Source organism: Mus caroli, unplaced genomic scaffold (genome assembly GCF_978045245.1).
Source record: "Mus caroli unplaced genomic scaffold, Mus_caroli_1 scaffold_2, whole genome shotgun sequence".
Lineage (NCBI taxonomy): Eukaryota > Metazoa > Chordata > Mammalia > Rodentia > Muridae > Mus > Mus caroli.
In genome coordinates, this window is record NW_028227257.1 from 9,618,129 (window position 1) to 9,633,038 (window position 14,910).

At 47.1% G+C, this 14,910-nt stretch overlaps 1 protein-coding gene across 6 annotated transcripts in view; it reads right to left on the minus strand.

The window, feature by feature from the left end:
- The window catches only part of Tshz2 (teashirt zinc finger homeobox 2), a 449,321-nt gene that overhangs the window by 185,905 nt on the left and 248,506 nt on the right, over positions 1–14,910 (minus strand). For 3 of the 6 annotated variants that reach the window (XM_085832108.1, XM_085832112.1, XM_085832115.1), the window contains exon 2: positions 5,207–8,267. In XM_085832108.1, the coding sequence (XP_085688234.1) occupies positions 5,215–8,267 (3,053 nt within the window). In that variant the 3' untranslated portion in view covers positions 5,207–5,214. Of the gene's footprint in view, positions 1–3,279; positions 8,268–14,910 lie in introns of those variants that run through there. The other 3 variants (XM_085832118.1, XM_085832119.1, XM_021181955.3) reach the window with 2 other exon arrangements.

A 14,910-nucleotide genomic window follows, 5' to 3' on the forward strand; every position in this document is an offset into this window, starting at 1 on the left:
GTCCAGATGAGGGGGAAAATGAGGTGGGGTGACGTGCACGGCGAGGTAAGGCAGATCACTCCGAAGAAATGAAAAAAAAAATTTAACAAAGATTTCCTCATTTGGTTCTTGTCCCTTGGGAAGGGCCAGAGCATCCTACGTGATCCTGTTTCTCATGTGGTCTCCACCTTTGGCCGTACCACCCTGAACACACATGATCTCATCTTATTTTGTTTGCCCAAAATGTATTCCTGAGAGTCAAGGAGGTGAAGACCCACGTCCGTGTGGCTTTGGGTAGTGTCTTGGTTTGATACTCAATACAGATGCATGTCCTGTGACTAAACGTGGAACTGACAGGAACAGAGGTGCGCGGCTTCACCCTGCAGGTCTTCCTAGGTCTCTACATCTCTCTGTGATGACCTTTTGGTTAACATCTTACTCTAGGTGTTCTGCGAGTTCTCTGACATCCAGCACTCAGTGACGTCATGTGTGACATCATGGCTGTCTGTGCTCACTCTGATGTCCACGCAATATCCAAATTGCACAAGGACATACTTCCCATAAAGCATTTCTGCCCCTAGGCCATGTGGAATTGTCACTCGTTTACAGCGGGTTTCCCAGAAGACCCTGAGGAACCCTTGTTCTTGGAACACCTCTTACCCACATGTTCCAGCCCTTTCTCTGTATGGTCGGTCATACAGTGGACTCTCAGGTGAGAAGGAGGAGGATACCAAGGGCAGAAGATATTGGACAAGGACGGTATAGAGCCGTGATACTTAAGGTTGGGACTCCCACCTTGCTGACTTCATGTTAATGGAAGGATAATGGGACCCTTTTAACTCTGACTGACCTTCCTTCAAAATGAGGATACCAAGAGTGGCCATCGCTGATTCATAGGAAGAAGCCAGTCAGTGATAGCTTCGCCACAGCTGCCACAAAGGGGAAGGTTTGCAAGGGCTATGACTACCTGGACATGAATTAGTCAGTTGGGAAGACTGCAGATTCTAAGGTTCTCTGAGCTTCAGGATACAGGCAGGGCTGAGAGACTCCCCGGGACTTACTCTCCTGGACTTCCTGTACACCAGGCTTTATGCAAAATACTCACACGCATTTATGTAATTCTCAAATCCTCCCTGTGAGCAGGCTATGATGTCCCCATTTTACAAATACGGAAGTGGGGTTCAGCATGGTGGGATGGGGTGAAGTTGGAAGCCATGGAGGATGACCTGTGCAGCCAAATGCTCCTCAGAACAAGTGCCCGCCATCTTTGTTTCCTCGAGACAGGGAAGGGTCCCGCTATGCATTCCATTCAGCAAATTACCCCTGAGTGGCGTGTCCGCCACTGGCCTCCATGGTCGACTTTCGTTCTGGTCACTAGTTCAGTTTATTTCCTGGTGTCACCACCACCACCACGTTTGCCATGGGAGCATGGTCTAGAAGTGAGCTAATGTTTAATGGAAGGTCAGAGATGGTGGCACCTTGGGAAGTGCAGCACTGTGGCTCTGACATCATTCCTTTGAATCCACCCGTACTTACTGGGCTGTTTGTGAGGCTAGCATGACGTGATGTCTGGGAAGAAGCAACTGCTACAGATCTCCATAGTTTGCTGTTGCAATTGGAGTTCCTGCTGGCTCCCTGCTATGCCCTGCCATTGCTAACTGTGTGGTGCATAGTAAAAGAACCAATATTCACTAAAGGATGGAAGGGGCAGAGGGAGGGGAGGAGATACAGAAAGAAGGGCATTTCTTTAATGGACAGAAAAACAGTGGGCACCCCTCACAGGTCTTCACGACTCCAGCCTGATCGGGGCCTCCTAGATTGACATGGAATCTACATGATTAATATCGATAGAATTACAACTTTCCAGGTTGAAAAGAATTTCATGGGAACAGTGGATTTTTTTTTTTTTTTAAATAAAGCTAAGGTCCACATCATGAAATTTGGGACATGGCTATGCAAAGACTCAGTGGTTCGGTGAAGGGCAAGTCCAACTGGATTAGATGTCCATCCTTTATCTTATCTGGCAGCCTTCTGTGCGTTTCACACCCCCGCTCCTGACATACATTTTCATCAAGCCATCCATAACAGCAGAAGTGGCAGGCAGCTTGTTGGACTAGAATACATTTCTGCCAGCAGTCTCAAGGTTAGGTGTGCCGTTAAACGCGTACACTATATTACGTGGTAATGACTATAATTTGAAGTCCTTATGCATTCGAGGCTCAATGATTTACTCGCTGTTTAATTTCCAGTCAAGAGCAAGAGACTTTTAAAGGTATATACGAATTCATGGGGGAAATTGTTTTAGCTTACTTATGTCCTAAAAGAGGGGCTGCCCGTTTAATACTTTCCAAAGAATTTTAAATGAAAATTTGACTTTGCTATCTGGTAGGGTGTTCCCAGGATTAGAGGTGGGCACAGGGAAGGAAAGAAAATTCAGGTTGGAACTGGTGCCATTTAGAAATGCGTAGATATGGTAGGCTCTTAAATATCCCACTGTATCTTGATATGTTTTATAAAATACCATGTCATTTTTTTTCAAACATTGTACCCTCCCCCATATCAGCTAAGATTAGAATTCCAGGTGATGATAGAATCCCGTAGCCATTTAAAACCATCATTTAAATATATATATATATATATATATATATATATATATATATATATATTAAAGTTTATAAAATTTAGGAAAAAATCCCAATGAAGCCAAGCTATCCTATGCATAAACTGTGAAGAGTGGGCAGGGGGGCAGGGTGTACACACACGGCTCTAATCAAGTACTCCAGGTGGGGAGATGCTCTTTCCTAGGTGAGCCAAATTTCAAGACACCGCCATGTCACCCACGGGGGTGGGGCTGGGGGTGAGAGAAGCGGCTCCGAATAGTTTCCATCCAAATACAAGCAAACTGGCACCCACAGCCTCTCTCCTACATACAGGACCCACTCCCGTCGGATGGAATGACTTCAAACTTTTTTCTGCAACTCTGTCAGACACCCCAGCATGGCTGTGGTTGCACGAAGACAGACAGAGCTTTCATAGTCGATATAACGATAGCACCGTCATATATTGGAAGTGTTTATTCTGTACAAATGCGGACAGGTGCAAAACCAGCAGTCTTTCACGTGTGTCTCCCGGATTTACAGGCAGCCTCTGTGTATATCCCCCAAGTTATTGCCCCGACTTTTGCTTCTCTAGAACAGACAGTGTGTGCTGCAGATTCTGACGCGGAATGCGACCTTCCTTCTGCTCCCTGCTCCCTACTCCCTAGTTACATATCGCAGTTAAAAAATGATTACAAACCTAACAGGTGGAAAATTGGTCTTTATTATAGCACAAAATAAACATTACCTATTTGTTCTCTTCGCCGGGGTTTGGACCCACAATTATTAGATTTAAAACATACTTCTTGTCTCTAGGTTCTTTATGTATGTCCACCTTTTTTTTTTTTTAAGGACCAGAAGAGCATAATGGCTAATTACATAAAAATTTAAAATGTGATATGGTAAATAAATAGCATGTGGCAGAACCCAGAGCTCACATTGGGCTCAACAGATGCAAAATAGCTTTCCATTCAATAAGGTAAGATGTACAGTCATGCTTGGAATCCCGGAGGTGAATCTGCCCCGAACATTTAATTATCATGATAAAGGCATGCAAACAGTAGGGGTAGCCCTCTGGGGGGGCCCCACCCAAATCAGAAGCATGGATTCCCACCTGGAGGGAAGAGTCTCGAGTCAAGCACAAATTTCCCTTTCTTTCTGCCCATCTTCCCACTCGGAAGCTCTCTAGCTGTGTGAGGAGCGCTCGGAGCGGGTCACACAGGACCTTTATCGGGAACTCCCCTAGCACCTGTGCCTGTATAGCTTGACCCGAAAGTCTCCTGTGTAAAAGTAAAAGCTTTGCGAAAAGGGGGTGGGTGGGTGAGGGCTCCTAGGATAAGCTTTCCATACCTTGTCGTGAATTAACTAAGAGCAATTCCGTAACGCTGTGGGGGCATGTGCTGGACTGTAAAGTACAGAACCCTTAGCTCGGGTTTGGGCCCTTGAGTTCAGTCTGGATGTGTGTTGGGCTCCCTAGCGCGTGGGCGTGCCATGCTGGAGGGGAGAGAAGAGGAAGCAGAGGAATCCATGAAGGAGCTTGGGTGACATCCAGCCTTGCTTAAGCTCAAGATTTGGAAGCAGCCTACGTGTGACTAACTTGCTATAAAGTATTTGCCTTTGCTCGTCTCTGTCCTTTCTCCTGGAGGTGACATAAATAACTTGGGCATTGGTAACAAAGCAAGGCGCGGGCTTCTATGGTACACAGTACAAATTCCTTTCCTTTCTCATTTTGGTACTGGGGCTTGAACCCAAGACCTTGTGTATGCTGGGCAAGTACTCTACTAAAGTGCACCTCCAGCCCAATTTGAAAAATAATATCCTGAAGCTGTTGGACAGACCCTACTCACTTGGCCGTGGACAGCCTTCGACTACCCATCTCTGTATGTGAAATTAACTCACAGGGATGTTTTGCATCTGTTAAAGGTGGACTCTGATCCCGAGTTTATCCTAAAGAAAATCTAAAGGCATTTTTATCTCCCTGCTCCATAGAGGAGTGCATCCCCACAGTCCCCCTTAAGGGTCCCTGCTCTTCTATAGGGATATGAATGTAGGAAGGAAACAGGGAAGGAGCGCGGAGGTAGCTGTCGATAAAAGTCAGCTACCAAAAGGATTCATTGCCAGGGCTGATAGTAAAGATATCATTAAGCCATTCGTGAACTGATTAAACTATCTCTGTATATAACGGTCCCTAGGAAGTCCCCCTCCCCCCACCGTCTTCATTCCGGTGCCACCTTTTCCCCACTCGGTAAGTATTAAGCATTGCTGTGGGAAGGTAGATGGCAAAATGGAATCTAGTCCTTGTTAATTAAAATGAGGGGAAGCTGGACCTTGGAGGTTGGGCCTTAGGTTGCTAAAGGAACCGTGTGTCCTGGAGCTCTAAGAACAACCACGAGCTTCATCTCTCTTAGATACATTGTATCCTGCTTCCCCTCTAAACTAGAGGATGCTGGGGGAATGGCTAGGACCCACTCATCCCGTCCTGTCTTTTGTAAAAGTTAAGTCTATGGCAGCAAACTACGGTCCTGCCAGGCCTCGGGAGATGCCTCTGCTTCTAAGCAGACCCATCTCTTTTTAACACGCTCCTCACAAGGCCGTGGTCACCGACCGTCACCTGGGAGCAAACCCCATACCTGCAGAACTATTCTTCATCCACGTCTGCTACAAACTGAGAATGGTGCTCGGGTGACTTGCTGTGCGTTTTGCTTAGGTGGAGTTTTACTGCGTGTTTGCTCACAAATGTCCGACTGCATAACTTACACTTGAATTTAGAGTCTGTGTCCTCTTCGCCAACTATTGTTTCTGGAGACCTCTGAGCCGACGACACTCGGGAGATCTCCTGCTCCACCTTGCTTTGCTGGTCAGCCGCCATCCGGGTCATGTCCTTCATTTGGAAGCCCAGGTGAGACTCTAGGTGGCTGATGTAGGTAGAGGGGGTTCTGAACTGGGACGCACAGTCACTGCAGTAAAAGATGGGGTGCCCTTTGTCCATGTTTTTCAGGAACTTTGTCCCACCTGTTTTCCTAAGCTGGTATTTGACGTTAGCCAGCCAGTGGCTGATTGTGGTCATGGAGAGTCCCGTGAACTTGGAGATTTGCATCCGCTCTTGGGGGCCCAGGTCAGAAAGCAGGTATTTGCCCTCTGAGGTCTGGAAGAGGCTCGAGGCAAACTGAGCTTGCAGGATGAGAAGATGCTGAGGGTTCCAGTTGGACTGCCGGCCTTTCCTTTTGTGCAAAGTGGAGACTTCGCTCGAAACATCCTCGAAGCGTCTGACGTCGATTTCCAGCTTCATAGGAGGGACCCTCGAGGAGGCGGCTGGCTTCGGGGTGGTGGCTTTGGGGAGGACCTTGACCATATCGGCAATGTCACACAGAGCATGCTTCTGAGGTGGGGACGTGCAGGATTGTGCTTGCGAGGACTCGGCTCTCTTGCTTTTGGACTTGGTCAAGTCAATGGGCTGGTCGGTGTTCTCAAACAGGTAGTGTCTGGCCACGCTGGCCGCCGGCCGGGTGGAGGTGGGACTTATGACCGGCTTGTCCACCACGTGGAGGCTAGATTTATGGAACGTGGGGATTGTGCTTGAGTTGGGACTGGAGCAGGAAGGGGAGCGCAAGGGCTCAGTGGCTTTGCCCAGGTGGTTGTTCAGGACTGACTGCAGGGCACTGAGCGGGTTGATGGAAGGCAGAGCCGGGGTGTGGTTAGCCGGCGCACAGCCATTGGTCAGAGAAGACACTGGTTCTAAGGGCTCCAGTTTCTCTTTCTGCGGCTTCTCCTCCTCTTTCAAGGGACAGGGTTCAGCCTTTCTGGATTCTGAAGGTGGTTCAATTTTGGAGAAAGACTCGCCCTCAGGCTGGCTGAAAGATGTTGCCTCTTCGTGGGGACTTTCCTTCCCACACTGCTTCACGACTTCATCTTTGTCTTCTGTCTCCTTCTTGACTTGAGTGTACAGGGCCAGGCTTGTGGGGACGGGGCCGAGTGGCATGCCTTTCCATTTGGGCGCAATGGGCCTCAGCTTGTTGGCGAGGTTGGGTCGGATTTGCAGTATCTGAGAGCCCATTGCCATAGGTGGCTTGGTGCCCTCTGAGAGCTGGTAGGCTGCGTGGATACTTGGGTATGCGCTCCAGCTGGGAGCACCATTCTGGGCCTTGTTGATGGCTGTGGTTACGGTATTTTCCAGTGACTTTAAAATGTCCCCACCACCCTTCGAGCCGTCTTCCAAGTCCTCCTCTCTTAGGTACTGGTATTTTATGGTGGGGTCGAGAGGTTTCTGTAGAGAGTCTTCATAGTCCTCGCTTTTCACACCTTGTTCGTCTTCGATGCCCTCTCCCTTCTCCTTCTTGCTTTCTTTCTTTAACTCGGTGGTAGAGGCCGTGCACTCCGAGGCGGAGTTACTTGATGGCTTAGGGGCCAGAGACTCACTGTTTGGGGTCTCAGACAGTGACTGCATTTTCTCCACAGCCAGGGGGTCCAACACAAGTTGCTTTCCTTTCTTGGAGGCCGAGCTAGTGACTTTGAGAAAGTGGCCTGTGACCATCATGTGGGTGGTGAGTTGTTGCAAAGTATCATGGGAACTGCCACACTCCATACACTTTAAGATCTGGGACTTGCAGGCCTCAAACTGCCAGGTGTAGCTGGCGCCGTTTTGGTAGCCATAGCGGCTGTTGGAGGGCAGCTGCAGGTTAGCACTCTTCTGGGAAGGAAAGGAATCTGCAAGTGACCCTGTGGTAGAGTCGGGGGAGCAAGGCCTGTTGACATCGAAAACACGCTTCTTGGCTGGTGTGACCATCTTGGAGGAAATGGTTGGTACCGGCTCCTTCAAAGGCACTTTTTGGTAATGTTTTGTCTTTATCATGTGGACACTCAAATCTTGCAGGGAATCGAAGGAGTCACCACAAAACATACATTTCAGGACCTTTTGGGCATCCTCTTTGTCCATGTCTTGGAAGGCCCTTTTCCGGGGCTTGGAGTAGCTCGTGGGTCTGAGCTTATCTTTTTTGCGGTTGTCATCTTGATAGTGGCCTGTCTCATTCATGTGCACGGTCAGCTCCACGAGAGTGTCGTAGGCCGCACTGCACTGCCTGCAGCGGAACCTGCTGGCGCCGGTGAACACCGAGCCACACATCTTACTGCTCTGCCGGTACAGCTGCACGGAGCTGAATAGGCTGGGCTTAGAGACAGACCGGGAAGGCAAGTTCTGCTGCAGGCTTTTGGACAGGGCATCCTGGTGCCAATCAAAATCATTCTTGCCACTGCTGTTGCGGGTGTCGCAATTCCGTCTCTCACTGTTGGATAACTTGAAGCCGAGGCCCAGGCCCGACCAGTAGGAATCTGACAGGATATTGGCATAGACAGCTGTCATTTTATCCATGCAGTTATGAGGTTCGCTTGGAAGTTTGGGGTGAGTGTTTGCTTTCTTGTCCGAAACATCTCGGCCACAGACACTTTTGACGTCTGACACCGGGTCGCTGGCATCGCTCAGGAGAGACTCGTTTTCTGCGTCCTGATTGGACAGGTGGCTCCCTGGTGAGTTTTGGCAGCTGAAGTAGCCTTTCTGCTCTGGGCCCGTTTCTAGTTCCTCATCTGTCCCAGTGTCATTGCTGCTCTGGTGTTGAGCAACGGAGCCACTGTCTTCTTCTTCCTCCTCCTCTTCCTTTATTTCCTCCTCTTCCTTCAGGACTTCCTCCTGGGCATACCCTGCAGGAGACAGAGAGAGATGAACTAGGTGTAGCAACAGCGGACAGAGTCCATCTCCACGGCCCTGTTTACCCAGCCTGAACTGAATAGCAATGCAATCTATACTTTTACCAACTTCAACAGAAACAGGGGAAACGATAAGTGCTGGAGTCTTATTTTGGGACACGGTCTCATGTAGCCCCCCAGGCTGGCCTCAAACTTGCTATGGACCTGGCGTATATGTGGATGCTTGCTATCCACACTCTGATCCTCATGCTTATGTGGTGACCACTGACCCATCCTTCCATTCCACAAGCACAGTCTTGCACATTTATCCACACACAGCAAGCACTGTTGCTTAATTTTTTCATAGGACAGGAAACTGGGGCTTCAGAATGAAGAAAATTACAGAGCATGCAAGGTTCCCCCCCACACTCCCCCTTATATTTGACATGAACTTTTGATCCTCCTGCCTCTACTTCTCAGTGCCGAGCATACAAGCATGTACCGTCATGTCTAGTTTATGTGACACTGGGGATAGACCTAGCTTTCATGCATGCTGAGTGTACATCCCAGACCCCAAGTGTTGTCCTCTGTGCCATCTGTTGCCTGTCCCTTTTTATCTTGGCAAAGTCATAGTTCTCTATGAATGATTATGATCACAGGTTGTAGGGTCAAATATCACTCTGATATTCCTGTAATGGGGCAGTGGCAAAATTCGAGTGTATGGTTTTCTGGGAATCTAGACTGAAATGCAAATCCTATTAATGTAAGCAAGTTAGGGTTTGGTCCTTAGCATCTCCATGGCAAACTGCTCCAAGACCCTTGAGAGTATTGGCTTGAATTCATCTAAATATGAACCTGGATACATGGCCGTTATCTCCTTGATAGCCTGTGTCTTTTTGTTGTAACATTTTTATTTATAGAGAGTTGCCAGGAGAGAGAGAGAGAAAGAGAGAGAGAGAGAGAGAGAGAGAGGATGGAGTATGCAAATAGTATCTCCGACCAATGGCTGAAAAATTATGTAAGCTCAGCAAATACAATGATTTTAAAATAATGGTGAGTGGTGTTAGAATGGGAGATTTGGGGGCCAGTCTATTATTCTCTCACGGGTTTATGAAGACCTTTCCAGACACGGCTGAAAATACTCTCTCGATCTTGTTCCTGTAATTTCAAATGCACCCGTGATTTGTGGGTACCCGTCACGAGATGCCAATTATAGAGTTGATTTGTGGATGCAAAATGCTATTGGGGAAAACATGCTTCCCCTTCTCTGAAAGGACCGAGGGCCAGTAATTGCACAGGGAAAATGCAGGCACGAGAGAGAGAGAGAGAGAGCCGGAGCAAAAGAGAATTAATGGGTGAATCCCCATCGGCGCAGACGGGATATGTGGCTATTTATGCTCATGGGTTCATTTTCTCCACCTGGCCTTTTAGAGTCACATGGGTAAGATATAAGCAAAGATGTCCCCATGCAAAGGAGACCCAGCTTCAGATCTGCAAGGCTAGCAAATCTTAATGCATCATTGTCTCATAAACTCTCTGTCTGTCTGTCTGTCTGTCTGTCTGTCTATCTATCTCTCTCTCCATGGCAAGGGGAGAGAGACACTTGAGAACAGGTTCTGTTCTTCCCATAACCAAACCTAAAATTTGGAATGGAGATATCTCTTCACACAAGGCCGAGAGAGAGGGGGAGATGTGGGAGAGAGAGAGAGAGAGAGAGAGAGAGAGAGAGAGAGAGAGAGAGAGAGAGAGAGAGAGAGAGAGAGCGCACCTGGCGTGTATGTGGGTGCTTGCTATCCACACTCTGATCCTCATGCTTATGTGGTGACCACTGACCCATCCTTCCAGTCCACAAGCACAGTCTTGCACATTTATCCACACACAGCAAGCACTGTTGCTTATTTTTTTTCCATAGGACAGGAAACTGGGGCTTCAGAATGAAGAAAACTGCAGAGCATGCAAGGTCCCCCCCCACACACACACACAACACTCCCCCTTGTGTTTGTTAAAGGATCCATTGTCTTGAGCAGGACAGCCCCCTTCCCCCTTTCTACTGACAACCTAATGAATAAGAAAACCTTCCCAGGGAGGCAGTGAAATTTGGTCGATTGCTAAGCAGATATCCACCTCCTCAGAGAGGATTGTGGGAATGTGGAAGACAAGAGCCCAGGAGTTTGAGGCAGGAGTCCATAAAACAAGATAAAATGTAAAAGTTCAGTCTGGCCACAAGTTTTACGGTTGTGTTCGTTATTTTATTGTTATTGGTGTGGTGTTTTTTGCTTCCCCAGCAAGCTGACAAGCGGATTTTTCATTAAATTGGTGTTGCTGGTCTCTAGTGCCATGAATTGATTGGAAGAAAGGAAAACTACTCAATCTAGCCAAGCAACCATTAATAAGTGGCCACTTCTCGCAACAAAACTGCATTTTGAAACAACCAAGTGCCAGCATCAGGCCATCCCTGCCATTCATCGCCCCGTCCCTTTCCCCCAGGACAGATTTAGTATTTTAAAGAGGTGTTAGACCGCTACACTCAGGGAGAAAGTTATTAATTATAAAGAAAGAAAAGTTTCCTAAGATATAAAAGGTACTTGAAAAATCAGATACATTTTAGCTATCAAATATGGTCAATTTGCGGTTGTTGTTTCTTTTGAGTGTCTCTGTGTAGTCCCAGGCTGGCTTGGAATTCTCACAATTCCCCTTTCTCATTGCTGGGATTACAGGCGCGAGCCACCACCCCTGGTGAAATAGTAAATCACTTTTGCCAGTGAAATCAGGCAAACTTTATAAAATAACTACAGTCACCTTTGAAAAGCAAATGGCTGTTATGACTCTGAGACAAATACCACGTCAACAACACTAGCCATAACTATTCTAGGCTATAACGTATTGTTACAATGCTTATGGGTAAGTGTGTGATCACGGAGAGAAAATATGTATACACACACACACACACACACACACACACACACAGAGTCTGCCAACCAGTGCTGTCATTTTCTAGCAAAGGATAAAAAGTATTACTTCTTCCCGTTTTTCCCTGTTTCTGCTGACATTTGGATGCTGAGCCTCCTGGACCCATTCAACCTCACAATCTACTTTGTCCTTCTAAATGGATTCCCCAGAAGAAAAGTCGGAGACAGCACACTCCTCCCCCACAATACAGATAAAATTTTCTGCTTAATTAGGCATTGGCATGTTTACTATAACCTTTACAGCAGAGTAAGTCGTGCTGAGAGACCCTTTTTTGTCTGTTTGCCTTCGCAGAATAGACTAAACCTCATGCACCCGGTAAAATAACACGTTGAAAAGCCTCATAAAAAAAAAAAAAAAGTGCCGGCACACCTGTCAAAGGGAGTGTATCTTAACAATGGCTTAGGGTTCCGAGGAGTTTCTCAAAACCACATTTTAATATTAAACATTTAAAATTGTTCACTTGATCCGAGTGATTCTGTTTGCCACTGGCAGTGGAGGTGAGCAAGCAGAGGCAGCCTGAAGCTGGGTGACCGGGCCGCATAATGAAGGTCTGTCTCTCCTGCCATCGATGAATTGTTTAATGAGTTGGTATCACGTGTGTGCGTCTCTGGCTGCAAAGCAGACTGAGTGGCAAACTCATTCTTATGAATACTTGCTTAGCAAAGGGAGTTCTCACCATCACGCCAAGGCGCAGGGAGGGACCCTTTTTTTTTATGCGCGCCATAGAACCCTTTTTTTTTTTTTTGAGTTTTGGCTTGAAGATCTAGCTTGCCACTTTATTTTTTAATCCCACCCCTTACCATTGTTTGAATCTGGCCGAAAGAAATCCTCCACTCCCAGGACAGGAAATAAATGAACAACCCCTGTCAACTCAGTGTCTCAGTGATGAGCTGGTGAGACCCTTTCTCTTCCAGACAGAGCTGCCATATTGTCCACTAGAACGGGCCAATGGCCCTCTCGCTTCTTTTTACCCCAACCTCTTAGAATACACTTTAGTTTTAGATGGGTTCACTGTATGTAGCCCAGGCTGGCTTTGAACTTAGGATTCTTTGGCCCTAGACTCTGGAGTGCTGGAACGACAGGTGTGCACTCTCATGCCTGGCTCTGTTGCCAGAGCATTCTATGTAAAATGGGGCAGGTCAGGACGTTTCTGTTTTAACGCTGGCAATGGCTTTCCGGCACACTTACAGTGAAATGCACTGACTACAGGAGCCAGGGGGATTCTCCCTGCTCCTTAAGTCTAAGAAGCAAAGTGAAGCTCACAACTGTGAGTCTCTGCAATCGCAGATTTCACCTCCCAGGGGTTCATTCTCTTCCTCTCTTGGCCAAGACTCTTTCTCAAAAAGGTATTTTTCCTCTCCAGTCTCCCTTCTTTCTCTGAGTTCATTCTTAGCCAGCCCACAGCTTTGTAGTAACGGTTCTTTTTTTCTCACTCTCTCTAGTTTTCTGATCTTTTGAGGCTCCCATAGAACATGGAATACCAATATCTGCCCCGACAATCAGACCCACAAACATTGTTTTTCCCGAGTTCCACCTGGCAGGCTTGACTATGCCTTGTCCTCAGTGTTTGAATGAATGAATGAATGAATGATGCCTCCTCAGCAATAGGGCTGGCTCTCTGATGAGCATCGATCACTCACTCATGGGGACAGGAGCACACCAGGAACCATGGCTTCTGGCTAACAGAGTCACTGGCTTTCTAGTTGGTCAGCTTTCTGCAGAGTGGATTTGTGCTTAAGTATGAAGATTAGGAATAGCCCACCTCAAAAATATTAACCCAGAATTGCTCCTGTCTCAAGGGAATGCAGGGACAAAGACTGGAGCAGAGACTGAAGGAAACGCCATCCAGAGACTGCCCCACCTACAGATCCACCCCATCTGCAGACACCAAACCCAGACACTGTTGCTGATGTCAAGAAGCACTTGCTGACAGGAGCCTAGTATAGCTGTCCCCTGAGAGGTTCTGCCAGAGCCTGACCAATACAGATGCAGACACACAGCCAACCATCAGACTGAGCACAAGGTCCCCAATGGAGGAGCAAGGGAAGGACTGAAGGAACTGAAGGGGTTTGCAACCCCATAGGAAGAACAACAATATCAACCAACCAGATATCTATCCCAGAGCTCCCAGGGACTAAACCAACAACCAAAGAGTACACATGGAGTTACCCATGGCTCCAGATGCATATGTAGCAGAGGATGGCCTTGTTGGGCATCAGTGGGAGGGGAGACCCTTGGTTCTGTGGAGGCCCAATGCTCCAGTGTAGGGGAATGCTAGGGTGGGAGTGGGTGGGTGGGTGGAGGAGCACCCTTATAGAAGCAGGGGGAGGGGGGATGGGATGAGGGGTTGAGGAGAGGAAACCGGGAAGGGGGATAACATTTGAAATGTAAATAGATAAAATAACCAATACAAAAAAGGATGGGAGAAAAAGATTAGGAATGGACATTATGACTGCACATTATGACTGCAGAACACGAGGAGTTAGGTTCTTAGGGTGCGCAGCTGCTTCACAGACTCACACACAGGCTGGCTGACACCACGGGCTAATTTTGCCTCTAACCTAGGGAAATAAGCTTCATTCCTGCTCAGTAGTATGTGTTCCACAGCTATCGGGGAGACCATGTCCTGAGCTCTGTGTACTGTAACAGTATGTGGGCAAATTCAGAGGGAAACGCTTACATTCTTAGGAGTTTTCTCTTATGTTAAAAGCTTAAAAAAGCAAAACAAAAGGAAACTATTACTTTAAAAATGATTACCTTGGCTGTTCTAAAATCATTCAGTAAAAATTGTTTAAATAAAACTGGGCACGAACAGCTAATAGGTAGTCTCATGTTAGACACTGGTTTTTTGCTGCTGCTCGTTTCTGGGGTTGCCTTGCACATGCACACACACACACACACACACACACACGTGTGCACAAACATACAAATATGCATATATATATATATATATATATATATATATATATATATATGAATGAAAGCACTGGCCATTTCTAAAATGGCAAAGGAGGTGAAACAAACGTTTTTACTGGAGAAAAAACAATTCAAACTCAAGAAGGCAGGTTTTCAAAAACAAACCAGAAATTGACCAAGATCTCATTTAATAATGCACTTGACCATGACAGGGTCATTTTGCTTGTCTGTCCCATTGATTGACAGCTTAAAGTTATACAAAGGGTCCTTTGTACGCATGTTAGACCTAAATGAGGGACGGGGACAGTTCCACACGGAGTACCCAGTACGTATGCTAAGTGACGATCCAGGGTAAGGTCTCCCCTCTCGTGAGCCTCGGCGTCTTGTTGAGTGTGGTCTGTATATCGGTTACAGAGCACGTAATTATTGCCAGTCCTGTCGGCAGGCTGAGTGGAGAGTTCGAGGCTGTAGTGTGTAAGGAAGCTGAACGACTTTTAGATGGTGGTCAATCCTCCCCCTAGTCCGACTGTGTGTGTGTGTGTTTGTGTGTGTGTATGTGTGTGCATGTGTGTGTATGTATGTGTGTATGTGTGTGTGTGCATGTGTGTTTGTGTGTGTATGTTTATGTGTGTGTATGTGTGTGTATGTGTGTTTGTGTGTGTATGTGTGTGTGTGTGTATGTGTGTTGTGTATGTGTGTGTATGTGTAGTGGGAGTCTGGATGGCTGTACAAGTCTCTGCCACCTTAGATGATGTGCACATAGAAACCAGCT